Source organism: Mixophyes fleayi, chromosome 4 (assembly GCF_038048845.1).
Source record: "Mixophyes fleayi isolate aMixFle1 chromosome 4, aMixFle1.hap1, whole genome shotgun sequence".
In the NCBI taxonomy this organism is placed as follows: Eukaryota; Metazoa; Chordata; class Amphibia; order Anura; family Limnodynastidae; genus Mixophyes; species Mixophyes fleayi.
In genome coordinates this window covers 329,794,928-329,822,868 of record NC_134405.1, presented here as the reverse complement: position 1 = coordinate 329,822,868, position 27,941 = coordinate 329,794,928, and the positions used below count along the sequence as shown (strand labels likewise).

The window sequence follows — 27,941 nt, the reverse complement described above, 5'->3', positions numbered from 1 at the left end:
TTTTCGCAGCCACAGTTATGTAGATGCTAAGAAGACTAATGTAAAATGTATTTTACTGCAAACACATTACACATGCCATATTATATTAGATCAGAGTAGACCCTATAACAGCTCCGGTTACCAATATATTTCATAAAATAATAGATTAAATAAACCACAGAGCAATGCTTTATTGTATTATAAGAAGATTGTGGCATTAGAAGCCAGATACATTGTAACATCCATGAACACATTTCTAGATGATGTAATGGATTCTGGCTCTGGGTGAGAACTTCTCTTGCGTTAGTTCTTCTGACAATAGTGGTAACTCCACCGTCTGTCGCTAGAACACAAGACACAGTTTCATAATGTTAAACAATAAAACAGACTGAGATTATCCAGCTTTCCTTAGTGCAATAGGCATTTATATGCTCACACAACATATAGGGAGGTGTGAAATAAGGATAAATCTGGATTCCAGTTTATCATCTGTCATGGAGAAGAAAAAGTGGATACAAGAGGTTTTAAAGCTACTAGTTGACTCGCGTTAATGTCAGGTATTAGTGTAATCAATGGTGCAGAGTAAGACTAAATGGCAGCTAAAGGTGCCGCAATGATGCCAGAGATGAGTAAGTGGAATCGTCGCTGGGCGGCCTGCAGGCCAGCAGAGGACAGGGAAGCCCATCCCGTTCTCACCTTGAGGGGCATGAGTAGTATAGTCCATTCTAAAGGAGTGGGGAGGGAGTCAGGCAGCATTGTGGTTAGGATTTACCACCCGCCCAACCCTTCAGAGTTTAGACGAGTCAGAGTTTTGGGTATAGGTAGATTAATTATAAATAAAAAATCATTTATAGATCAAAAAAGGAAATGTGTTTGTTTACATGAAGGGGACGGGCGAGAGGTCACATTTGCTACATACATTGTATTGTATTTTGAATTAATTGTGTTTTCCTACATTTTGCATGCTTTATGTTCTGTCATTTTGGTTTGTCACAGGCTGGAAAATCTAATTTTGCTAACTCAATGTTGGGTTTAAACATCTTTTTTTATAAGCTCCTTTTGTGTCCGTTTTCAATTGATTGAAACATCATTGAAAATGTAAATCAATGTCAGTAATACCTCTGGGCATTGCCAGCGTACCATCCGCTAGTATTCTACATCTACATAGTATATTTTTTTCATTGTCTCAAATTTCTTTGTAAAGTAGTGTAATTTAAATTGTTTATTTTTTAAGTAACATTAAGTTACAAACAAGTTTAAAATAATGTTTTAAAAATGTAAACAATAACACTATTTTTTTTTTATATAATCCCGCTTTTAGCTTCTAGAGCCTTCATAAACTAGAGTAAACTGTATAAATTAGGGAAAAATATGGGAACACATTTAAATGATTCGATTCTGTGTGCTCACTAATTATTTGAGAATGATGAATCAAATAAAAGTGCATTTTATTTGTACTAATTTTGCCTAATTTAATTTATATAATCCTGCAAAATATTTTCTTAAAATTATACCAAATTAAAGCTCTTTCAGAAAAAAAAAAAAAAAAACAACATTATAAAATTTAACAGGATACCGTAAGGCTTACGGCGTAAGCACAGTTTTTTTTTCCAAATGTGTGGTCACACAAAATTATAAAATACCCCTAGTCATTAGCGGGTTAACACACACTGGACCTGATTCATTAAGGAAAGTAAGGCAAAAAAAATATTAAGCTTTCTCCTGGACAATACCATGTTACAATGCAAGGGGTGCAAATTAGTTTATTATTTTGCACATAAGATAAATACTGGCTGCTTATTCATGTAGCACAGAAATACTTAGATAGATTTATTTGTACACTGAAATTCAAAGTTGATTTAGGACATGCCTTACCCCAACTATAAATCTGCCATCACATTTTAAATCCCCCTCCAATGTAACATGGTTTTGCCAAGGTGCAAAGTTACTTTTTTTTTTTGCTTTACTTTTCTTAATAAATCAGTCTCGCTGTATTCAATCAAGAAACAAAGAAAATTTATGACAAATTAAAAATAATTAAGCCCCTAATTTAGAGAATATCAGCCATAAATGGTAAAAATAAATAATTCTGTAGTTTTTGAAAATGCTCACAGGTGTCTGCCAAGGTATAGAATTTTGCTCTGCATTGCCTCCTGCTGGTAATAAGTGATATTGCAGCAGCTGTAGTTTTACAACAAAGGAGCTGAATGCCACAAAATTGGAAGAGCAGCGCCAACACCAGTCGCAGAGACAATTTCTAAGCAAAGTATCAATATCTACCGTAAGGAAATGTTTACATATACTGTAAAAAATTATGCAAAATGTTCTCTTTGGGAGAAATGATCACTATTAGCCTGCTATAGAATACATACTTTTTGATGTCGTCATGGTAACTATGAACCCCAGTCAGGTAATTATTAGTAGGTGTTTCCCATCTCAGGTACTTTTCAAAGTCATTGACGTAGCCGCTCCACTTGCAGTTGCGTGTAACCTCCACCCCTCCTTTGCAGCAATAATACTTCCACCTAGAAAATAGCATATTGTGAATTCATGTTTTAAAATAGCACTAGCAGCCAATTGTTCTAATTAATCTTAGTTATTTGTGCAATTTCTCAGATTATTTAAAAAAGTAAGGCTTCTTTTTAGATATGGGCTGCAGTGCCTACTTAATGCCTATAGATGGCACTGTTACTCAAGTGGTATTTGAAGACACTTTGGCATATATTTATTAAGCTGTGTTCTTCTGGCAAGTTTGAAAAGTGGAAATGTTGACTATAGCAACCAGATTCCAGCTGTTATTTTGTAGAATGTACTAAATAAATAACTAGAATCTGATTGGTCGCTATAGGCAACATCTCCACTTTTCAAACCCACCGGAAACTTAAAGCTTGATACATTTACCCCTTGATTGACATCTATAGATATCCGTAGCAAATACCTGCAGTCTATAACTATGAAAGGTGATTATGCAATTTAAAATGGTCATTGCAGATTTAAATAGTATCTGACCTGGTGGTTTACAGCACTAGGTATTCCCAAAGCCTCGCGACTTTGGTACTTACCTAGTCCAAACTGGCTTTGCTTCAAAATGCTGATGGGATTGGGCTTTGGGAATACCTAGTGCTGTAAACCACCCAGCAATACCAGCAGGGATGTTATCACTGTACGGGCTTTGTCCTTTATCCTCCTGTTCCTAGCATTGCTCATGCCATTCTCTTCCCCTCCCTCCCTTTTCTAGATCCCCTACCTCCGTCCTTAAGGGATAATGATACCGATCAACCATATTCTATACATAAAGGTCACTCTCTTGAAACGTTAGGTTGACAGAGAGAGACCCTATCACTGGACTATATCCAAGTGCACCTCCAGAGAACTAATTCATTCACTACGTAGATTAGATAGAAATCATCAATATAAACCTCCTACATGTTCATAGTTAAAAATAGAGCTTAGTGTAAGGGGCACATAATATCATCTCAAATTGTAGGAGGTGACAACCTTTGGCTCCTTTGTACAAGGCTTAAATGTTACTGTACACGAGACTTATTTTATGATTATCATTTTGAATTTATATATTTTTTTGGGGATCATTTAATTTTTAGTAGGGAGGGCGCTGGTTTTCGATAGTATTTCTATATATTGATCGTTTGTCAGTTGCTAAGAATCTGTGTGTTAATATACATTTGGATATTTTATTACACCTGTTAAGTTTCCTTATTGATTATACTTATGATTGCATAAAGAAATCATTTTTTATAAGCTAATCACGATATTACCTGCAGACTACCGAATTATTTGCTGTCAATTGATCTGTGGGCTATATAAACACTGACAATCAGGACTTCTGCATTCCCCACTGAGAAAGTCACAAGAGTGACGAAACGTGTTTGGGTACCGCCCTCTTCCAGTATCATGACAGGATTCGGCGACAGGTAGCGACATGCGCGTTCCGCAGTGGAACACACGCCGACTCTTCCCCTTACATCGCATAAGGAGCTCCTCCTCCTACACCCACTTCTAACAAGAAGCCGGCCAACGCTTATCCTGTGTCATCACCATTAAGGGGAGATCTTAGAACAACAAGTATTGTGAAATACCTCATTATTTTGAGATTTTTGCTGTTCCCTTGGGATGCGACTATTTAGTACTGGACATTTGGATCTGCATACCAACCTTCTATCCACTGCTGTTTTGATAGATTTGGGACTTGCACCAGATTATATATTGCGCGCTTATGTTAGAGGACTTTTTTTATTTATTTTTTTATTTTTATGGTACTAGTTATATTTAAATTTAATTTGGTCTTATGGTATTGTGATTATTTATTTTGATAATTTCTATTAAAAAGTTTATTTTTATATTATCATGTCAAGCAGCTGGGCGCATGCGCAAGGTAATTTACGAACCATCCTTCTGAGGCTGATTATTAAGACCTATGCCTCCCCGTTTCTAATTCGCCTCCCTGCCGGTTATAGCGTTCTGTGTGCTGCACGTTTTGTTGACCAGCTTTCTGTTCCTAGGATACTTGCTATCTGTGACCAGATTCTCTGTTGTGACCTTGCCTTGCTTTCTGGACCATGCCTGTCTGCCTGTGCCCTTTGGCCTGTCCTCCGGATTCTCCGTGTTTGCTACCTGCCCTGACCTTTGGCTTATATACTGACCTTCCTGCTTGCTACGGACCCACGACCTAGGCCTGTCCCTGGTCTCTGCCTCCAGTATTCCAGTTCTACCCTGTGCTGCGGTTACCCTGATAAGTTTCTACTACTATAGATTAGAGTCCTAGGGGCATCTGAGCACCTTTAGCAGCCAACTTTCCCGTAGAACAAGATGTGTTCAAAAGGTAAAGACCTCTACTAGACCAGTTATAACAATTTATCAGATAGCCACAGCCCTAATAGTATTCAAACATTCAAGCATTCTCTGAAAACCCACCTATTCAGGCAAGCTTATAATATTCCTCAAGCACCGTCTTAACCTATTGCCACCCTTTATACAATCCACACAAGACTACAACCCTCTGACCAACATTGCTGTGTCTCATCCCCAGTATTGTTTTTTTTACTGTGTTTGTTCCCAATTGTAAAGCGCTACAGAATATGCTGGCGCTATATAAATAATTGATGAAAATCTTTGTCTCCACTATGACATCATCACCATGCCGCCTCAATGGACAAGTTTGTGGTTAAATCCTGCACAGGGTTAATAGTTGCAGAAAAGGTAACACGGAATGGGAGGTTTGAAGTAGGCATACTTGCCACCTTTAAAATCCTACATATCCCGGAGGGGAGGTGAAGTGGCAAGTAAAGGAGGGAGGGGGCGTGGTGTGGCAATTTGCTTCATTTGGGCCGCCTCCTCTGTGATATGCAGCATCTCGTTATTGATCTGCAGTGTATTATGTCATTGAGGCCCCAGTCCTGCCTACTTCGCTAGGAGACAAGCCTGCTCTCCTGGGAGTCAAGGAGAACTACACAAAATTCAGGAGTCTCACTGACAGTTAGGGAGACTAGGCAGGTATGGAAGTAGATGGGAAAGAGCCAATCCTAAGGCTGCAGAGCAGTAATGGTTATCCAGAGCAGGTAAACTATATAATAATAATATTCCACTTGTAGTCAGGCAGTTACGGATCTTCCAAACTGAAGCTCAGAAATACCATGATTGCAAATATCTATGTTAGGGCCTAACAGATTGAATGGAAGACACTTGTTTGAAAGCAGACATGTCACTTAATTGCTTAATTATTGTTCATTAGCTTTATGAATGTATTATTACTAGACTGATTTACCTTCTGTCCTCTGTATTATTGTCATGATAGCTCGACGTGCCGGTCAGAACAGATCCAAATGGACAGGTAAAGGTAAACTCTTTGTCAAAGTCATTGACGTAGTATGTCCAGATACAAGACGATGGTTTGTTAAAGGTGTTCTGGCAGCTAAAGTCCCAGACGCGATCCTTATTCTTATTGCTATGCTCGCTGGAGAAAGGTAAAGAATTTGATCAATATATTTTTGGTATATCCCTTTTGCATTTTCTATACACTTATACATAATTTAAATAGCTGTGACAGGGCTATCACAGAATGCTGACAGGTGTGAGGACCCGGGGTATTAGAGCCTAAACTCACAAGAGGTACCCTGAGACTTCTGGGTCAAGTCACGCAGATGGGAGACAGGGAAAGATACAATATTGTATTAGAGAGTTGTACAATACAAGTCTCTAAATGAGTATAAGGATAAAACATAAAAATATAAACAGGTCCAATAAACACCAATTTACTGCTAGACTTCCTAGAACTTTCCCACACTGTTCGTGATTAATGCCCAATCGACCATGGGAGTCTTATGGAGCTACCATTCAGCAGAGCCAGCAGGTCTGCAATCACAATACTCCCAGGTGTAATCCTTAGTGCACTGACAGCAGCCGAGACTCAAACATCAGTGACTTTCAGAAGCAAAATAACACACATGTGGTGCCCCAACCATACACACACCCAGAAACCTCTCCTGGGCCTTTATAAGGGGATCCCTCCCTACAGGGTTATTCTCAGGTCTTAGAAAATAAAGGTATCCCCTGGTTGGTAGAGTTCAATGTGGGGCTGTACAAGAGCGTAGTCATGTCTCAGGACCAAATGAGTCGTCCCCCCCCCTGCTGTTCTCATGCCACAATGTCTGACTCAGTCCTAGGGGAGAACAATAGGATCTTGCTGTCATTAATCCCTTGGTGATGGTGGGCGATAGTCAGTCACTCTCTGTCTTAACCCCTTTCTAGTCGTTTGTGATGTCCGAGGGTCTCCAGCTGCTCCCAGCTTCCTGTCCTTAGTGTCCTCAGAGGAAGTGACTGGCTCAGAATAAAACATCACACCTGGCCCTGTTTAAGAACAATAGCTGACCACTATCCTTTACTCTGATTGACTGCTGGGAAATAACAAGCCTGGTCATGTCCTTTCCATCACAATAGGTAAGAACCAAATTTGTAAAATATTTCTTTACAGTCAGACAGACACAAGACAATAAATATAATCAGGATGTGAGGACGCAGTATGTACATAAGATGTAGATAGATGTATTTGAATCTGCAGAGTGAGAGGATGCACTCTGCAAAATATGATGACGAGGTTTGAATTCCATATGTTGCAGTAAGAGGATAAATGTGTATTAACCTGATAAAACAGTGAGCAGCAGCATCGGACTGGCCCACCTGGATACCGGAAAAATCACCGGTAGGCCCCACTGCCCTATGGCCACACCCCCTTCTACAAGTGGGTGGAGCCCATCCAGCTCACCTGGGGGGGGTCGATATCCTCTTCGGCGTCCCCGCTGTCCTCCTCGGCGTTCCTGCTGCTGCAGATGACTGACAGTGACAGCCAGCCATCTTTCAAATAAGATCGCAGCTGCGATCATGTTGTGACCCACCCCCTCCTCCTGTCAGCTGACTGTCTTATGCTTCCTGAAGGACTAAGGACCAGAGAGGCTGCAGCAATGGGTAAGTAGATTTTTTTTTATTTTATTCAATACTACTGGATATTTCATCCAAATTACAGGACTTGCAGCATGAGACAGAATTCTCATATATATATATATATATATATATATATATATATATATATATATATATATATATATATATATATATATGTGTGTGTGTGTGTGTGTGTGTGTGTGTGTTTGTGTGTGTGAATTGAGAGCTCTATTTCATTGCATATGTGAATTGGGGGGCACTATTGTGGGCATAATATGAATTGGGGACACTATTGCGTGGTATATGTGAATTTCGGGTACTACTGTGTGGCATAACTTTGGGGGCACTACTGTGTGGAGTAACATTGTTTGGGGCACTACTGTGAGACATAATATTGATTTGGGGCACTACTATGTGGCATAGGGGAGCTGCCTATCTATACTAAACTATAGTGAGGGGGGCTGCCTATGCTAAATTATAATTATTGGGGACTGCCTATGTTAATCTATAGGGAGGGGGGCTGTACAGAGAATACTATAGGGAGGGGGTGATGGGACCTTTAATTTAATGCTGGGGTGGTTTGGGTCTATAATTGAATGTGGGGCTGAGTGTGGGGAGGAGGGCTATCTATTAAATGTGAATATTAATTATTTAATGCTGGGAATGGTTGTTGGAAATGGACGTATTAAACGTAAATGCTATTAATTTATTGCTGGGGCTATTTGGAGGGAGGGTAATAGGTTTATTTATTAAATGGGAATAATATTAATTTGATGTTGGGGTCTGTTGGAGGGAAACAGATCTATTTATCAAATGTGAGCACTATTACTTTAATGTTGAGGCTGTAGAGAGGCCTAATTATTAAATGTGGGTGCTGTTGATTTAATGGCAGGGAAGGTTGTCTTTTCTAAATGTACCCATTTTTTTTTTTTCAAACAGGGCCCTCAACATTCCAGGATCCAGACATGCCGCAACTAAAGAAACCAGCAGCCACAGGTGATAAAAGTGGCAACAGGTAGGACAGTTTGTCAAATGTTCTGAATCTAGCGCAGGCTTGGCTAACCTGTGGTACTCCAGGTGTTGTGAAACTACAAGTCCCAGCATACCCTTTCAGCAATAAGCTGCTATATATTGGCAAAGCATGCTGGGGCTTGTAGTTTCACAACACCTGGAGTGCAACAGGTTAGCCAAGCCTGATTTTTGGCGACTGTTCTGCCCAATCTAAAGGGCAGCTCAAGACTGTGTATTCTTTATACATGCACTGCATTCTTTATATTCTACACTAAGGTGCTAGCTGTCCTTCGTGATCTGACCACTCCCCCTCTATTGTCTGGTCTCGCCTCTATGATGGCTGAACACATCCCCTCTGGTGGGCCCCTAGTGTTGCAGTCCCCCGGTGGGCCCTTCATGCCCCAGTCCGACACTGGTGAGCAGGAAATGGTTATGTCAAAATACCAACCTCAAGACTGGATAATTAGGAAATATCATGTAATGTAGACCTTGCGATTACTCACAGTGGAGGCAGCCATATTGCAGGCTGAACCAATCACTTTGTTTCATACCTTCGTGATGTCACTAGTTCTTAGTGCAGTGATTGGCTGCCTTCTGACAGATCTTGGTTCACCCCATAGAATGGCTGCCTCCATTGGCTGTAGATGGAGAATACAGTTTGATATCTGGAATATATTATTAATTACCTGATAATGAAGCTAATGCTCTGGCTGTTTTTGCACGTGTATGTGAAAGGTTTATCAAGTTCATTGACCCATAGTCCTAAGAAAAGAAAATATAAATATATATTAACATGATGTGACACAGAATACACACAAGCCTCTATGTTTTGATGATTAGGGGGCGCTACAGAAATGTGGAGGATAGTAGTGGAAGTCATACTGCAATATAGATTCTTATGGAGAATGTTAGTGACCAAGAGAGTGAAATGTCAGATAGGAATTACATGTCCCAATTAGTAGAGGAACCAACTAGGAACCGGAAGCATAGCCGATAAGGAGTGGCCCTTTTTAAAGCAAAAAGAAATACCTAAGGGAGGCAATAGACTTAAGTGTATGCTTGCAAATGCAAGAAGCCTGACAGGTAAAATGGGGGAGTTAGAACTAGTAGCAATGAATGAGCAGTATGATATTATAGGTATTACGGAGACCTGGTGGGATGATACACATGACTGGGCAGTCAACTTGGAAGGCTATTCTCTCTTCAAGAGGGATAGGGTAAATAAAAGGGGAGGAGGAGTATGTCTTTATATTAAGCCAGAATTAAAACCAAGTATTCAGGAAGTTATATACGAGAATATTGGTGAGAATATAGAGGCATTGTGGGTGGAAATATCCAGCGGAGGAAAAAGTTCAGAGAAGTTGCTGATAGGAATATGCTATAAACCGCCAGATATTAGTACGATTAAGGAAGCCCAACTTCTACAGTAAATTGAAAAGGCTACACAACTAGGTAAAATTTAAATTATGGGGGATTTTAATTATCCGGACATTGATTGGAGTACTGAGACCTGCGGTACAGCTAGGGGAAATAGGTTTCTGAGGACACAAAAAAACCATTACATGTCCAAATTAGTAGAGGAACCAACTAGGAACCGGACTATACTGGACCTAGTAATAACAAACAATGTAGACGTAATATCAAATATTCAAGTAAGGGAGCACTTGGGAAACAGTGATCATAATATAGTCTCATTTGAAATTAGTTTCCAGAAGCAACGGTATAAGGGATCAAACAGGACTTTAAAAACATTAGAAAGGCAAATTTTAATATGCTAAAGGAGTCTATAAAGAGCATAGACTGGGACAAAGCCTTTGAAGGAAAAAATACGGAAGAAAAGTGGGCTGTCTTTAAAATGTTGTTGGAAACATACACGTATAAGTTCATTCCTATGGGAAATAAATGTAAAAGAATCAAGTCTAAACCAATGTGGCTAAATAAAAAGGTGAGGGAAGAAATGCAAAGGAAGAAGCGTGCATTTAAATTGTTTAAGTCTGAAGGGTCAGAGGAGTCCTTCCATAGGTACAAGGAATGTAATAAAACATGCAAAAAGGAAATTAGATTGGCTAAATTAGAAAATGAAAGGCACGTTGCAAAAGAAAGTAAGACAAACCCCAAAAGTATAGTGTAAGTATATAAATGGTAAAAGGATTAAAAAAGATAATATAGAACCCCTAAGAAGTGAGATGGGTGAATTGATAAATGATACGAAGGAAAAAGCAGAGATATTAAACACTTTCTTTTCTTCAGTATTTACTAGAGAGGAACAAATGGTAAGAGTAAGATATAAAAATGGAAATGAAACCATACCATTAATTAATACTTGGTTGTCAGAGGAAGAAGTCCAAAGGCGACTGAAGAATATTATGATAAATAAAGCTCCAGGTCCAGATGGTATACACCCAAGGGTCCTTATGGAGTTAAACTCGGAAATAGGTAGACCGCTATTCTTAATTTTCAGAGATTCAATCTCATCAGGCTCAGTACCAAGGGATTGGCGAATAGCAGATTTGGTGCCATTGTTTAAAAAGGGGACGAGATCACAACCAGGGAATTATAGACCTGTAAGCCTGACATCAATAGTGGGGAAACTACTGGAAGGTATTTTAAGGGATGGTATTCGGGATTACTTGGTGCGCAATACAATTATTAGTGGGATCAACTTGGATTTGTGAGGGATGTCATGTCAAACTAATCAAATTAGTTTCTACGAGGAAATTAGTGGAAACTTAGACCAGAGCAGCACAGTAGATGTGGTCTACTTAGATTTTGCAAAGGCCTTTGATACAGTGCCACACAAGAGGTTGGTATACAAAATAAGGGAACTGGGTCTAGGAATCAACATTTGTACTTGGATCGAAAACTGGTTAGAGAATAGGGAACGGAGAGTTGTGATAAATGGAACATTTTCTAATTGGTCAAAAGTCTTAAGGGGAGAACCTCAAGGTTCCGTGCTGGGGCCACTCCTTTTTAATATATTTATTAATGACCTTGGTGATGGTTTAGAGAGTAAAGTTTCTATATTTGCAGATGACACTAAACTCTGTAAGGTAATAAAATCAGAGCAAGATGTAGCTTCTCTACAGAGGGACTTAAATAAACTGGAGGATTGGGTGGCCAAATGGAATATGAGGTTTAACATAGATAAATGTAAGGTTATGCATTTAGGGATCAAAACCATGAACGCAATCTATAAATTAAATGGAATTAATTTAGGAGAATCTAATGGAAAAGGATTAGGGAGTGCTTGTAGACAGTAGACTTAGCAATAGTGCTCAATGTCAAGCAGCAGCTGCAAGGGCAATTAAAGTATTGGCATGCATAAAAAGGGGCATAGATGCAAGGGAAGACAATGTAATTTTGCCACTGTATAAATCGTTGGCAAGACCTCATTTTGAATATGCATTACAGTTCTGGGCACCTCTCTATAAAAAAAGATAATTTGGAACTAGAAAGTGTTCAGAGAAGGGCGACAAAATTGATAAAGGGTATGGAGTCATTAAGTTATGAGGAAAGGTTAGCCAGTTTAGGCATGTTTACTTTAGAAAAGAGGCATCTAAGAGGAGATATGATTACTATGTACAAATACATTAAGGGTCAATACAGAGACCTTTTATGGGAACTTTTTACCCCAAGGACTATACAAAGGACACGTGGTCACCCACTAAGGTTAGAGGAGAGGAGATTTCACAACCAGCAAAGGAAGGGGTTCTTTACAGTAAGGGCAGTCAATATATGGAATTCATTGCCAGGGAAGGTTGTGATGGCAGATTCAATAGATATGTTTAAGAAAGGGTTATACAAATTTTTAGCGGAAAAAAGTGTATCCAGGGATACGACCGTTAATTAAAATGAAGGATAGTACTGGATATAGGGTAAAAATAGGATTGCAATATTGGGTCTGGGGGAATTTTCCCAATTGAAACAGATTGGCGGTTGCTTACTCTGGATCAATTTCAAATATAAGTGCAGGATCGCAGGAGATCCAAAATAGGTTCAACTTGATGGACTGGTGTCTTTTTTCAACCTCATCAACTATGTTACTATGAATTAACTCCCGTCACTTTGCCCTCTCTCTCTGTGATGAGAATATATTTGTTAAAGGTTCTTTTTTCCTGCGCCAGTGATTAACGAAATAGGTTGCGCTTGTCGCAGAATATTTATTTGAATAAGCTGTGTTATTGAGAGATCACCACATAAATAATGGGGAATTTAATGGTAGGAGGTTCTAAGACACAACCTCAGTAGTTCACAGTGGACCTATTAATGAACCGCGATATTGAGAATATAAAGCCGGCTGTGATTGCAGCTTATGTGGATAGTATATGAGGTTGTGTTCTTATACTTACCTTGTCAGCTGGTCATTATTTCTCTAGAATGGATATTATAAATGGAAGAGCCACACATAGCTAATTTTAAACAATTTGTGGTACACATTTCACTCATATTTCGCTGTCTTTTAATAATTAAATTTTTAATTATTAGAAAGAAAAAAGAAAAAAAAAAGTTATGTTTTATATTTTGGTGCCTATCTATATCATTTTTTTAATTTTTTTTTTTTTTGGGGGGGGGGGGGGGGGGGGGGCATCTTGATGCACTCCGATTAGAGCTGGGCTCTCTTCCTTGTATTTCCAAGTTGCATCTATGTCAAATGATTTATAATTAATATACTATGAAACTTCATCAGTTCCATGCACCAATATTATGTACACCCTTTTTCTCTTCCTTGTTTATGCAATATTGTAGGTGTATTTTGGCAGCACCTCCTTACGTATTAGAAAATATTTTCATTTGGAGCAACCAATGACTACAGAATTCTACTCCTGGTGTCTAGGGTGACAGTTTTTCCTGTGTATATCTCAATTGCACTTTCAGAGAGAGGCCAGGACATCATGCACAGGATAAACTATACCAACAAATCAATGCAAGTAATTTGATTTATTTCAAATGATATTCTTAAACATGACCCTTGAAATGTGAAAAGTTCCCTAAATTCCACTACTATTTAAATGAGGGATAAACAAAAACTATACTGTACATTAGAAGAAAACAGAAAAGTCCAATTTAATAAGGAGATGGAGCAGGAGTCCAATTCTAGAATTAGAGCCAAGACCCTTACACTCTGCGCAGGTTGAAGAGAGAACCTACATGTGCACAGAGCACACAATCAGGGGAATTATCATTAAATGAGATGTGCAAATGTGTGAAGGGTCTGGTAATAAACGGGCCTAGTGAGTTGTAGACAATGCTGGGGCAGAACCAGAGGAGGGCTGGCAGACTTTAGCCCAGGGGGCAAGCACACAGCACTGGCCCATAAGTAACGGCCCATCCTTAAAAGGTGTATATAGATAAATATATATTGTACCAAAATCCAAAGAGGCTATTTGTGTTGCTTAATCCATATATATATTTTTATGCCCAGGCCCATAGCTGGATTAAGGCTCTGGGGAGCCTGGGCACTTTAGACAGGGTAACCCCCTATGATGTAGCATAGTTATCATTTTAGACAAATACACAGGCAATACTGTGTGCATTACTGTTCAGTGTACTGCTTGTGAAGGTAGAACTGTGTGCACCTAAGTGGGACATACCTCCAAATTGTCCTAAGCAAAACAGTCATCCAAATTCGGGACTGTTCCACCAGATTCAGGACTGTTGGCAGACTGTCCTGCTCTCTCCTACCTGTTCTTGTCACTGTCACCACTTGTGGCTGCTGGTTACTTTAGCTCTGGATCCTTGGAGGCCCCATTTGGTAAAAAAAATAAAAAATGGGTACATGAAATTTAGAAAACTTCAACAATCCCTGGCCTTAAATCAATATTTAATATCAATCAAATCAGTATCACCCACATTTTATAATTAGGCCCCCCCTTTATGCCCACATGCTTTAGACACACATCCCCACCTCTGCCCAGCACCTTTAGCCACACGTCTGCCTCCATCATTAGCCACACATGCCCCCCCCCTGCCCCCAGCACCTTTAGCCACACATGTCCCCCTCTGCCCCCAGCACCTTTAGCCACACATGTCCCCCTCTGCCCCCAGCACCTTTAGCCACACATGTCCCCCTCTGCCCCCAGCACCTTTAGTCACACATGTCCCCCTCTGCCCCCAGCACCTTTAGTCACACATGTTCCCCTCTGCCCCCAGCACCTTTAGCCACACATGTCCCCCTCTGCCCCCAGCACCTTTAGCCACACATGTCCCCCTCTGCCCCCAGCACCTTTAGCCACACATGTCCCCCTCTGCCCCCAGCACCTTTAGTCACACATGTCCCCCTCTGCCCCCAGCACCTTTAGTCACACATGTTCCCCTCTGCCCCCAGCACCTTTAGCCACACATGCCCCCCCCCTCTGCCCCCAGCACCTTTAGCCACACATGTCCCCCTCTGCCCCCAGCACCTTTAGTCACACATGTTCCCCTCTGCCCCCAGCACCTTTAGCCACACATGTCCCCCTCTGCCCCCAGCACCTTTAGCCACACATGTCCCCCTCTGCCCCCAGCACCTTTAGCCACACATGTCCCCCTCTGCCCCCAGCACCTTTAGCCACACATGTCCCCCTCTGCCCCCAGCACCTTTAGCCACACATGTCCCCCTCTGCCCCCAGCACCTTTAGCCACACATGTTCCCCTCTGCCCCCAGCACCTTTAGTCACACATGTCCCCCTCTGCCCCAGCACCTTCAGCCACACATGTTCCCCTCTGCCCCCAGCACCTTTAGCCACACATGTTCCCCGCTGCCCCCAGCACCTTTAGCCACACATGTTCCCCTCTGCCCCAGCACCTTTAGCCACACATGTTCCCCTCTGCCCCAGCACCTTTAGTCACACATGTTCCCCTCTGCCCCCAACACCTTTAGCTACACATGTCCCCCTATACCCTGCAGCTTCAATCGCACATGCCCCCTTCACGCACGCTAGCTCCCCCAAAACAGTACCCCTTCCTCTTACCCTTTTTCTACACGAGTGACTCCATTAACAGGAAGAAATGAAGAGGCTCCTGCACACTGACTACCACAGAGTTCCATCAGCCCCGCCTACACTGTGTACCATGTGACCACTGCGGTCACATGACACAGTGATCTGAAGCTGCTACTGAGATGCGATGGAGACAGCCTTTGCGGTCTGTGCAGGGGCTGTCACATTGCGTAGTACTCACTACGGGGGCATCATCCATTTACAGAATATTGTACTTCAAGCTGTAGTACAATATTCTGCGAATGAATGATGCGGCTGCACCAGGCGGCCCAAAATACCCCCGGCCCAGCCCGCCCCTGGGCAGAACTTGTGTAAATATCCCTCCCTCTATATCTCTCTCTCTATATACACACACACACTATGGACAAGAGTATTTGGCCACACCTGTTAATTACTGAATTGAGTTTAATTCAGAACCATTGTCAAGTGTATAAAATCAAGCACCTAGCCAAGCAGTCTCTATTTGTGATACTAAATGGATAGTTCTGAGGAGCTTTGACTAAAAGCGTGTTACTGTGATAAGATGCCACCTTTGCAATAAGACAGTTTGTGAATTTCATCCCTGCTGGATATTACACGGTTAATTGTAAGTGATATTAGAAAATTGAAAACAGCAACTCAGCCATGAAGCGGAAGACCACATAAAATCACAGAGTGGGGTCAACGACCGCTAAGGCGAATGGTGCGTAAAAGTCGCCAACGTTCTGCTGATTCCATAGCTAAAGTGTTTCGAACTTCGCTCACATCACCAAGACCAATGCCAAGCGTCGGATGCACTGGGGTAAAGGACTGAGGAGCAGCGGAAGAGTGTTCTGTGGCATTATGAATCACGTTTCTCTGTTTGACAGTCAGATGGACGAGTCTTGGTTTGGCGGATGCTGGGAGAACGTTACCTGCCTTATAAACATTATGCCAACTGTGAAATTTGGTGAAGGGATAATGGTATGGGGCTGTATTTCAGGGTTTGGACATACCCCTTTTCTTCAGTTAAGTGCAATCTTAATGCTTCAGCATACCAAGTCATTTTGGACAATGCTACGCTTACAACTTTGTGGCAACAGTTTGGGAAAGGCCCTTTTCTATTCCAACATGACTGTGCCTCAGTGCACAAAGCAAAGACTACAAAGACATGGTTTGAGAAGTTCGGTGTGGAAGAACTGAACTGACCCCCGCAGAGCCCTGACCTCAACCCTATCGAACACCTTTGGGATGAACTGGAATGGAGACTGCGAGCCAGGGCTTCTCGTCCAACATCAGTGCCTGACCTCATGAATGCTCTACAGAATGAATAAGCACAAATTCTTGTGAAAAGTCTTCCAAGAAGAGTGGAAACGGTCATCACTGCAAAGGGGGAACCAACTCCATATTAAAGTATAAGTATTTAAATACAAGGTCATTAGAGTCACTGTTGGTGTAATGGCCAAGCGTCCGAATACTTTTATCCATATAGTGTATCTCCTGTATATCTATGTCACCATATCCCAAATCTATCCATGTTATATCTATCCATCTTTCTATCCCATATATATCCATAATCTCTCATATCTCTCTATCACACTTCTGATGCTCATGTATAAAATGTACACACAATGATTTTGGATGTCATTCTAATGCTCATAAGGAAAACACTTATTACATGGAATAATGCAGTCTGGCTTTTGTATTCAATACCCTCAAATGTATAAAAGCACTCAGCATACGGCCTCGACTTATGTCTAATTTTTTCAGTAAAGGGTACAATATCTCCTATATGTTTGTAGAATATAACTTTACCTACAGGTCCTGCACACGCCGCAGCGATACTCAGTAGAAGAATCAATATCACCTGCATGACTACAGAGCCGAAGCAGTCTGGATCCAGATGAAGTCTTGGTGTTATATGTAAATCTGTGTTCCAGGCGGTTTATATATGATGCCGACAGAGTCTACATACACATTGACCAGCTGGGCTCCGATATCACTCCTAAAAACAGCATTTGACAAAGAGTCACGGTTACAAATGACACAATTATAAATCTTACTCCCTGTTTATGCTTTCATTTAAAGTATTACATAACTTGTGTGGATTTTGTTATGTGGTAGGGAAGTGGTTTATATGGGCAAAACAGCCCCCCGCCCCAATAATCAATTATTTAAATATAACATAACTTGTATAACATTGGTTTGATACATTTTCTAATGGAGTGTATCTAATAATTACCTTTTCATCTGGGGGCAAGGAGTCCTATTGACGATGTCAACAGTTTGAACGGACTTGTGTGAAAAGCTGCTCGTTTCAAACCGTGATGATGGTGGGTACGTGAGTTAGTGACCATATAGGGCACCATACATCCATCGTTATCCACACAGTGGGGATTCGGTGATCATTCAGGACTGAATTTTATAGAAGGCTTTTGGCAATATTCTGGCTTCACAAACTATCAGAGATTGTGGAGATTCTACTAATTCATTGTTACACATCTGGATGTTCTACTAATATTAGAGGTGTCAACAAGCTTACAATAGATATGAAGGAGTTTGTTTTATCAAATTTAATGGTGAATGTCACAATATAAACAAACATTCTTTAATTTCATCCTGGCAACATTTTAGGATATCTCTATCAGAAGGAGTCTGATAAATACAAAACAAATGTGTTGGAATGTAATTTGTCTGCAAAAAACAAAAAAAATATTTCACATGAGCTTAAAAAAAAAAAAAATTGTTCATCTTCAATCACAATTACCCAAAAATATTCCAGCTGGATCGAACTTGGCAAAACAAGAAACCCTTAACCATCCACCGCAGAATGAAATATAAACATGCAAGGTCTATCTATAATGTAGGGGCTTTTCCCACGCAGTCATGTGAAATTATCAGCAATTTGAATTTTTTTTGTTAAAATATAACTACATTGTGGCAACAGCAGCGTCGGACTGGCCCAGCGGGCTACCTTACGGCCACACCCCCTTTTACAGGTGGGCGGAGTAAAAGTACAAGTACAACAAACAATTAATCAAGGACAGGCGTTTTTACAACCCTGGTAAGAGTGTAATGTCCTTTGTGAGATAAGGCGGGCCGTCGTGGCGGCAGATCTATGGTGCAGCCCCAGGCAGTGTGAGAACACACAGATCAACAGCATTTTCTGTGTAGGTAAGAGAACATTCCTCGTGGGACAGGTTCCAAAACATTGGGAGTGAAAGAACCTCTCCGAGCAGCACGCTTCCAGCGCTGTTTGTTGGATCGTGGTGTAGTGTGCCGTATTTTCAGTTTGTCAGGGAGAATAGGAAAAAGGTGTAAGTGCAGCTGCATTGATCTCACTGTTGTGTCTCAGTGTTGTAGGATCCTGCACTGCATTGTTTTGCTTCTCTTTTTTTTTCTTTTAGAGGCAAGTGTGACGTTTCTCCCCTCCTTCCTGTCCCCAGAGCCGATGTAGCTGGAAACTAACTGTGCTGGGAGCTTTGCTCCCAGTACGAACTATATGATTCTGTGTAACCATCTCTATGAAGCACTAGTGATTATCACATGTTGTCTATTATGGTTGCACCAACTACTAGCATGAACGCCTAATTAATTAGTTAGGGTTTTTTAGTACTTACATGTGATTGTATCATTGCACTGTTGCCCAGGTATTTTTTATGGGTTGCTATATATGTTTACTAATAAAGTATTTTATACATTTTTCTACAAAATTATAATCTGGGTGTTTGTCAGTTCCAGCGCTGTATATTTCTCTTATAGTTGTACTTTTTAGGATCTTACCAATCCTTTACAGCTGCGGTCCTGACCTTCACTATAACCTTTTAATCCTATCTTTCAGCGCCACTATTTTCTGATTTCTTTGTGCTGAGAGCTTTGCTCGTTTACCGTTTTGCGCTATCGCGACTTGCACGCCGCGATTTACCTGGAGGCTGGAGAGGTCCTCACCAGGGTCCTCTCCGGCGTCCCTGCTGTCACTGACAGCCAGTCATCTTTCAATTGCACCTGCGATCATGTGACCCGCCCCCTCCCCGTCCGCTGAAGGGAGTGTGTGTGTGAATTGGGGACACTTGCGTGGCATAACATTGGGGGCACTACTGTGTGGCATAACATTGGGGGCACTACTGTGTGGCATAACATTCGGGCACTACTGTGTGGCATAACATTGTTTTGGGGCACTACTCTGTGGCATAACATTGTTTTGGGGGCACTATGTGGCATAGGGGGGTTGCCTATCTATACTAAACTATAGGGGGGCTGACTATACTAAACTATAGTGAGACGGGGCTCCCTATGCTAAACTATAGTGAGGGGGGGCTGCAGAGCACATTATAGGGAGGGGATGATGGGACCTTTAATGCTGAGGTGGTTTGGGTCTATAATTGAATGTGGGGCTAAGTGTGGGGAGGAGGGCTATCTATTAAATGTGAATATTATTTAATGCTGGGAATGGTCATGGGAAATGTATGTATTAAACGTAAATGCTATTAATTTATTGCTGGGGCTATTTGGAGGGAGGGTAATAGGTTTATTTATTAAATGAGAATAGTATTAATTTAATGTTGGGGTTGGTTGGAGGGAAATAGATCTATTTATCAAATGTGAGCACTATTACTTTAATGTTGAGGCTGGAGAGAGGCCTAATTATTAAATGTGGGTGCTGTTGATTTAATGGCAGGGATGGTTGGCGTTTCTAAATGTACCCATTATTTTTTCCAAATAGGGCCCTCAACATTCCAGGATCCAGACAAGCCGCAACTAAAGAAACCAGCAGCCACAGGTGATAAAAGTGGCAACAACAGGTAGGACAGTCTGTCAAATGTTCTGAGTCTAGTGCAGGCTTGGCCAACCTGTGGTACTCCAGGTGTTGTAAAACTACAAGTCCCAGCATACACTTCCAGCAATAAGCTGCTATATATTGGCAAAGCATGCTGGGGCTTGTAGTTTCACAACACCTGGAGTGCCACAGGTTAGCCAAGCCTGGTCTAGTGGGACAATCCTGATTTTTGGTGACTGTTCTGCCCAATCTAAGGGGCAGGTCAAGACTATGTATTCTTTATACACACACTGCATTCTTTATATACTACACTAAGGTGCTAGCTGTCCTTTGTGGACTGACCACTCCCCCCCTAGTGTCAGGTCCCGCCTCTATGATGGCTGACCACACCCCCTCTGGTGGGCCCCTAGTGTTGCAGTCCCCCGGTGGGCCCTTCATGCCCCAGTCCGACACTGGGCAACAGAGTTTTGGGAGCTTCATCCACACCTGCTCCAGGGTCTAAGAAGACCCGTATTAGCTCTCAGTGTAATGAAATATAAAAAGCTACTTATTTGTTTCTGCTCTAACTCCAGCTGCTAATTCATCTCCAGTTATAGCAAACAAGCAGTTGCTTTAAATGTGAAAATATATTTGTAATATCCCCAATATCTATACAGACTAGAGATGCTCACTGACCCCCGTGTTTTGGATCTGGATTACCTTCGTGTTTTGGTTTGCAATTTTTTAAAAAAATAAATCAATTTTTTGGGCTAAAATAACATAATTTAAGTATTATTTTGTACCTACATTATTATTAACCTCACTAACACTAATTTGAAGTCATTTCCATTCAATTTTGACCATCTCACAGGTCACAATATGCTTTTCATATACTTTCAGCCAAATACCGCAGCGATCTGGCTGGATGGTAAGCGACAGAGCAATGACTCAAACACACGACAGTTCCTACCACATCTAGGAAACATTGCAACGAGCGCTCCACCTGTTTCTTGGATAAGTGAGGTAATTCTACAGCTAATATATGGCAACGAGTGCTCCACCTGTTTCTTGGATAAGTGAGGTAATTCTACAGCTAATATATGGCAACGAGTGCTCCACCTGTTTCTTGGATAAGTGAGGTAATTCTACAGCTAATATATGGCAACGAGTGCTCCACCTGTTTCTTGGATAAGTGAGGTAATTCTACAGCTAATATATGGCAACGAGTGCTCCACCTGTTTCTTGGATAAGTGAGGTAATTCTACAGCTAATATATGGCAACGAGTGCTCCACCTGTTTCTTGGATAAGTGAGGTAATTCTACAGCTAATATATGGCAACGAGTGCTCCACCTGTTTCTTGGATAAGTGAGGTAATTCTACAGCTAATAAATGTCAAGGAGCCCTTAAAGTATCCCCAGTTTCAACTTAATTGCAGCAATGCTGGTGGCCAATGGGAATGTAGCGCTTAGCTGCATACTAATTACTGAACACCTACACAGACATAGATGGCTGCCAGTAAAACTAAAATTAGCCATGATTGGCTAAACCTTAGTGAATCCTGCGCGTGCCCGGCTGTTAGCCCGCTGGCCGGGCGCAGAGGCAGGGGAGCTCAAGCGTCCCGGTTGTTGCCCAGGCAACCGGGACGCAGAAACCAGAAGGGACGTCCCGGTCATCATTGTGACAGCCGGGACGCCAGCAGGGAAGTACAGAGAGTCGCGGCGGTGCCCGCGGCCACTGCGACTACTAACAGTGTGGTTGCTGGTGGTGGGGGCTCTCTTCTAATGTGAGGTCTATTCATTCATGTATATAGTTACAATGTCAGCAGGACCATACATATCAGATATTAAATCTCTCCTATATTTGTTTGGAATTTTAATATTCATAAAATTTAACATAATTATTCAGTGATATATGGTTAACGCCATTATCGATTACTGCCTGTTATTAAATATCTCTCATAGTAAACCCTTATTATAAGGAGAGTATGGTGGCTTAGTGGTTAGCACTTCTAGAAGTAGCAAGTACAATTGTTTCAAAGAACACAATAAATAATGCACTGAACCGCCATGGCCTGTATGCACACTCACTACACAAGACTCCTTTGCTGAAGAAGAAGAAAAAAAAAAAAAAAAAAAGATGTTGAAGCTCGTTTAAAATTTGCTGCACAACATTTGGACAAGCGTGTAAAATACTGGGAGAATATAGTGTGGTCAGATGAGAGCAAAACTGAACTCTTTGGATGCCATAATACATACAATGTTTGGAGGAGAAATGGCACTGTACATCACCCCAAAAACACCATACTAACAGTGAAGTTTGGAGGTGGGTACATCATGGTGTGGGGTTGTTTTTTTTGCACATGGTACTGAGATACTGCATATAATGGAAGGATGAATGGGAAAAATGTACCAAGACATTCTAGATAAAAATCTGCTGCCATCTACCAGGATGCTGAAGATGATACGATGGTGGATATTTCAACAAGACAATGATCCCAAACACACAGCGAAGGACACTCAATTGGTTTTAGAGAAAGAAAATAAAGCTGCTAGAATGGCCCAGCCAATGACCTGACTTGAATCCAATTGAAAATCTATGGAAAGAACTAAAGATCAGAGTTCATAGAGGAAGCCCACGGAACCTTCAAGATTTGTAGACTATTTGCATTAAAGAATGGGGCAAAATCACACCTGAGCAACGCATGCGACTAGTTTCTCCATACACGAGGCGACTTGTAGCTGTCATTACCAACATAGTCTTTTGTACAAAGTATTAAATAAATTTCAGGGAGCGTTTAATACTTTTTTCCCTGTGTCATTTCACATTATTACACACATCTTAAATTATGGACATTTATGGTTTGATGTGTGCATTGCAAGGGTTGTTGCTGACATTTGATGTAAACTTCATAGCAATAGCCACATTAAATCTATAATTTACTGAGAAAACTGTTGGTGTTCAATACTTATTTCACCTGCTGTATTACGGTCATAATAAAGAAAATTGGTTATAGTTAAACCCTATAAAGCTGGCTTCACCTATGGGTTGAAGACAAAATATTTGAATTCACTCATTTCTATTTATTCACTTTCAATACATTTTAACAATTTCCCCATTATGGATTAGGGTTATGGAAAACGGCCTAGGATAATTGTCCAGATATTGATTTTTAATTGAGAACAAGTTTTTAATTCATAAATTAATTCCTGTATGTGATATAATAATGCCTTCTCACTGCCATCATAGGTGCCTGTACATCTCATTGTATACATAGATACTTCACATACACATTTGGTTGCTAGAAGCATGTTGTGTACCAGTTTTTATTCATTCACCCTTTACTCCATGTTAGATGCACCTTTCAAAGCCATTTGCCCAAACTCACAGAACCCTAGAAGTCCCTTAATGCTGCACACACTATTATATGGACTCTGTTGGCTCCTAGTGCCTTCTATCCATTCCATCCTTAAATACATTTGCATCCTCTAAAGAAATGGTTTTCTTTGATTTTCCGGCCACAGCTGCATCAGTTTCAGGTTATTCACCCCACAGTTTTGTATCATCTGCCACAAATTGATGCAGGTGCCCTAACTATGTGTTACACAAGCATCTATCTGGGTTTGTCCATTCTCCTGCAAAAACAACCTGCTTTTCTTCTTGAATCCCGAAATAACTTGAAGCCGTTGTCTTTCTTTAGGATCTCCATATGCTTACAAATCGATTGTAACAGAGTCTACTAATAGTGATAAATCTGCATCCTTCTGGAACAGCTTCCGGCTCCATGTAAGATGTTTCAGAATGAAGCATCCTGTATGTCACCTGACTCAGAACCCTCACACTTCAGACTATGGCTCTTGTTCTTAGTCCTCTGCAGTTTTAAGTCTTCTTTAGGGAGAGGGATTTACAAGAGCCACAATCATCCATTTTTAAATATCTACTATCTGAGGGGGACGGTTCTTGCGGTTCCATAGTTGATGTGGTACAAAGCTTCCAGTTGAATCCTTCAATGGAGTCCCGTCACAGGTTGGACAATTAAGCACCTTCTATTCCTTGCTCAATCTTTGGGCACTTGCAACACATCCAGTCAACTCCTGCAATATATTTCAGTGGTACTTTCAAGGGTTGTAAATGGCTCCTTGCATTTTTAACATTCCAGCTTAGTGTTTTAGCCTTTGTAATGGCACCCACACTGGCAGTGGCCTTCCTCTTGTTTTGACTGTTTCCACCTGTCTGCTTGCATACAGAGCATATGTCATCATGTGAACTCACTCTTTACACCCCTCCCAAGAAACAGGGCAGAATAATGTAGTGGCTTCATGCCACACTGAGGCCGGTCTACCCACCTTCTACTCTGAGATACAGCCAGGACTGGATCCATCTGCTCTTCCCGTGAGTCTAACCACAGGTAAACCTAACAGGAACCTGACTAAGTAAAGGAGAGAAAAAGACTACATCAGACCAGAGGAGGCGAATCCTTATACACCTGGTCTGTTCTTGTCCTGACTCCGGATAAGGAGGAATTAACCTATTGTGTATGTAGTCATGGAGGAGGAAAAGGAGACTCCAATTACCCTGCATGAGGAATCGGGTTCGGAAAACTTATATTATAAATGCTTTTATTAATTTAATATAGTTATACAGTTAATAGCGCTTTTAAAAAAATATAGTTACTGGGGTCATTCTGAAGCCTGCACCATTTTAGTTGCCACAAAAAAAAAACTCAACGAAAAGCATTATTTCTACAGTAAAAAAAAACAACTGCTTTTATAAACTAGGAGCAGTGTATGACATCTATTCTGACTACATTTGTAGCGTTATTAATCCAGATTTCCCCATAAAGGTAAAGTTGCTATAATCAGAGTACCTTTAACCAGTGAAGCCCCCTTGTGTTGTGTCCACACCATTGTCAGTAAGTAGCTGTCCCTTTGAGAGAGAGAAACTGGAACAAGCAAGTTGAACATAGAGGAACAAATTTGACTGGAACAAAAGCAAAAATAAGATTAAAGGACCACCTTAAATGGCAAATTTCCATTTCCAGATGAGCCCAAAGAAAAAAGGGACAATACATTATTTGGCGTTAAATGGACACTGCAGCTGCTAAGTACACTACTACAAATGAAGCCCCTCGCACATCTTGAGGGGGTGTCCCAATGAGACTTCCACAATACCATCTACAATGATGTCACCCTGCTCCCTCCATGTGTATTGCTACAGAGCAGGTCACTGCCTGTTCAGTTGACAGAGCATGGTGGGTGTATTTAGCCACATACAAACCCTTCAGTTATTTCTGTATTATTCAGTCAGTAATACACAGCCTTTAATATCAGTGGATGTGAAATGCTAGTTTTATTTCCCCTATACAGATTGTGGATACATAAATCAAAAATCAAAATTTTGGCAAAAGAGAAGAAATTCAAAACCATGTGCTACAAGATTTAATAAGTATTATAAAAGTAGGCAAGGTCCACAAGATTTCTTCTTTCCCTCTGGATCATTGCAGCTTGTAGGAGAAGGTGATAGGCGCAAAAAATAAAATAAATAAATTTGCACACTTTAAGCCTCAAGTCCTTCAGCAGCACATCTGGGAGTGTGAAAGGGGGGATAGGAATCAGCCTTAAACCTTTGTAAAAAGATACACAAGTTCTTTGCACAGCAATTACGACAATATATATTGTGTAGGCCGGCGGTTGCCAGCGTGGTGGCAGGGGGGGGGGCCAGCTTGGCGGCAGAGGGGGGGGGGGGCAGCTTGGCGGCAGAGGGGGGGGGGGGCAGCTTGGCGGCAGAGGGGGGGGGGGCAGCTTGGCGGCAGAGGGGGGGGGGCCAGCTTGGCGGCAGAGGGGGGGGGGGCAGCTTGGCAGCAGAGGGGGGGGGGCAGCTTGGCGGCAGAGGGGGGGGGCAGCTTGGCGGCAGAGGGGGGGGGGCCAGCTTGGCGGCAGGGGGGGGGGGGGCCAGCTTGGCGGCAGGGGGGGGGGGGGGCCAGCTTGGCGGCAGGGGGGGGGGGGGGGCCAGCTTGGCAGCAGGGGGGGGGGGGGGCCAGCTTGGCGGCAGGGGGGGGGGGGGCCAGCTTGGCGGCAGAGGGGGGGGGGGCCAGCTTGGCGGCAGAAGGCAGCAGAGTGTCTGGATGCAGATGGGGCATTTTTGCATACAACTAAATAAGTATTTCTGTCCTGACACTTATTACAATTTTTTGACCCAACTACTTCAAAATAATTACTGGGCACTCCTGTTTTAGGAGGGGTGCCTTGAAAAAATTGGAGATTCTAAGGGTGCTGCAAACTGCAAAAGTTTGGGAACCACTGGTGTAGGCTGTATAAAATATTCAAACATTTTTATGCAATTGAAAAAGAAAAAAGTTACTTTTTTTAATGTTGCTACTTTTTAGTAATTTGCTTATTTTTCTTCTTTTGCTCAAATGTGTTTTCTTTACACGTCTGCAAGTGTCACAGTCTTCACTGCAGTCCATAAAGAGATTTAGGACGACAAAGTTCTCTAGAGGCACCAACATGAGAAGCCTCAGAACCATTAAATGTTTTAAAAGACTGGTTTGTAATGGAATAAAAAGTTAAAATTATGAGTATCATGGTATTATGAAAAGTGACACGATTGTCATGGTAAATGCCCTCAATAATATGAAATCTTGTAGCACTTATTCCCCTTACAACAAAAGATGCAGAATTACCATGGTAAACATCCAAAATGACATGAAACTACACGGTAATCTGGTTGTTTGTTGCAAACACATAAAAGGAACATGATAAAGTGCAAAACAAACATGTACCATAGGGAGGAGCTTCAGCAATTCACAAAGCTCCTGTCAAAAGGACATCTGCAGTTGCTTATATAGGACTTTTATTTCTACTGGCCACCTATCTCAGGATGTGCATAGAAAATACAACTAATGCACAGTAATCAGTCTGCACCAGCGTTGTACCAGGAGGAAACATAAGACCATGAACAGCAGTTTAAAGCTTTTTTTTCAGACCTGAAACCCCTTATAAAAATACAAAACACAACACAAACAAAAGGAAAATATGAACCGATTGGGAATTACCGACATAACGTTTGTCAATTTTAAAGTAGAGTAAAAGGACACTTACATTTAAGTGAACATTTTTACATACCAGACAAAGGATCAATAAAGGACAGTACAAGAACCAGATTGATAATAGCGCTGGTTCTTCCAGCGTTGTTATCAATCTGTTGGCTCTTAAATACGGTTTTGTCACATTTTATACTGGGTACAATAGAGAAACACTGACTACATTTTCCTTGTTTTGCTCTATGCAATGGCCACACGTTTATCTGTGTGTAGTGTACGGCACCTACCGATTGTCACTGTCTTCCTATGGTCCCAGTGATGAATAGCTGCTTGGATTGTCACACCGGAGCTTCACACCAATCTGAGTACTGCACATGCACCAACTAAGGGTATTTATCAGGTTGTGGTTAGATGCACTGACAGTACCATCGTACCATCATTACACGTGTCACTTTATAAATTGTCCTCATTCAAGTTTAGCAGCTTAGGGCATAGTGACCTTGGTAGCAAGTAGTGGAAACCAATAGATAAAGAAGAAAACCAAAAGGTCAATAAATGCAAATAGAGAACATTACTATACACACAGACTACTAAAGGAAAACAAATTGGTGCAGGTGTCCTTTGACCAAAGAGCCAAGACTCTTGGTTATTTCTCACATTTGGGTTTAGAATCATCCCACTTTAGTAGTATGTTCGAAAGAAAACAAAATGTTTGGTGCATCCTTAAATAAAACTTCAAGACATCACAGGAAGCCACACGGCACT

At 41.3% G+C, this 27,941-nt stretch overlaps 1 protein-coding gene across 1 annotated transcript; it reads right to left on the bottom strand.

Moving 5' to 3' along the window:
* Positions 1–145: 145 nt before the first annotated feature.
* LOC142153090 (hemagglutinin/amebocyte aggregation factor-like) lies at positions 146–27,871 on the bottom strand. The gene is made up of 6 exons (XM_075210364.1): positions 27,464–27,871; positions 17,196–17,385; positions 9,132–9,207; positions 5,762–5,950; positions 2,352–2,504; positions 146–322 (listed from the first exon to the last, which is right to left on the bottom strand). Exons 2-6 carry the CDS (start codon positions 17,251–17,253, stop codon positions 283–285), a joined length of 516 nt encoding a protein of 171 aa, XP_075066465.1. The 5' UTR covers positions 17,254–17,385; positions 27,464–27,871; the 3' UTR covers positions 146–282.
* Positions 27,872–27,941: the final 70 nt, after the last annotated feature.

Excerpts from the sequence above, each read along its gene's own strand:
- LOC142153090 (XM_075210364.1), bottom strand. The coding sequence starts at position 17,253 with ATGCAGGTGATATTGATTCTTCTACTGAGTATCGCTGCGGCGTGTGCA. Across the intron at positions 9,208-17,195 it reads GGCGTGTGCAGGACCTGTAG|GACTATGGGTCAATGAACTT; the intron begins GTAAAGTTATAT and ends TTCTTTTCTTAG. Across the intron at positions 5,951-9,131 it reads AGCATTAGCTTCATTATCAG|CGAGCATAGCAATAAGAATA; the intron begins GTAATTAATAAT and ends ACCTTTCTCCAG.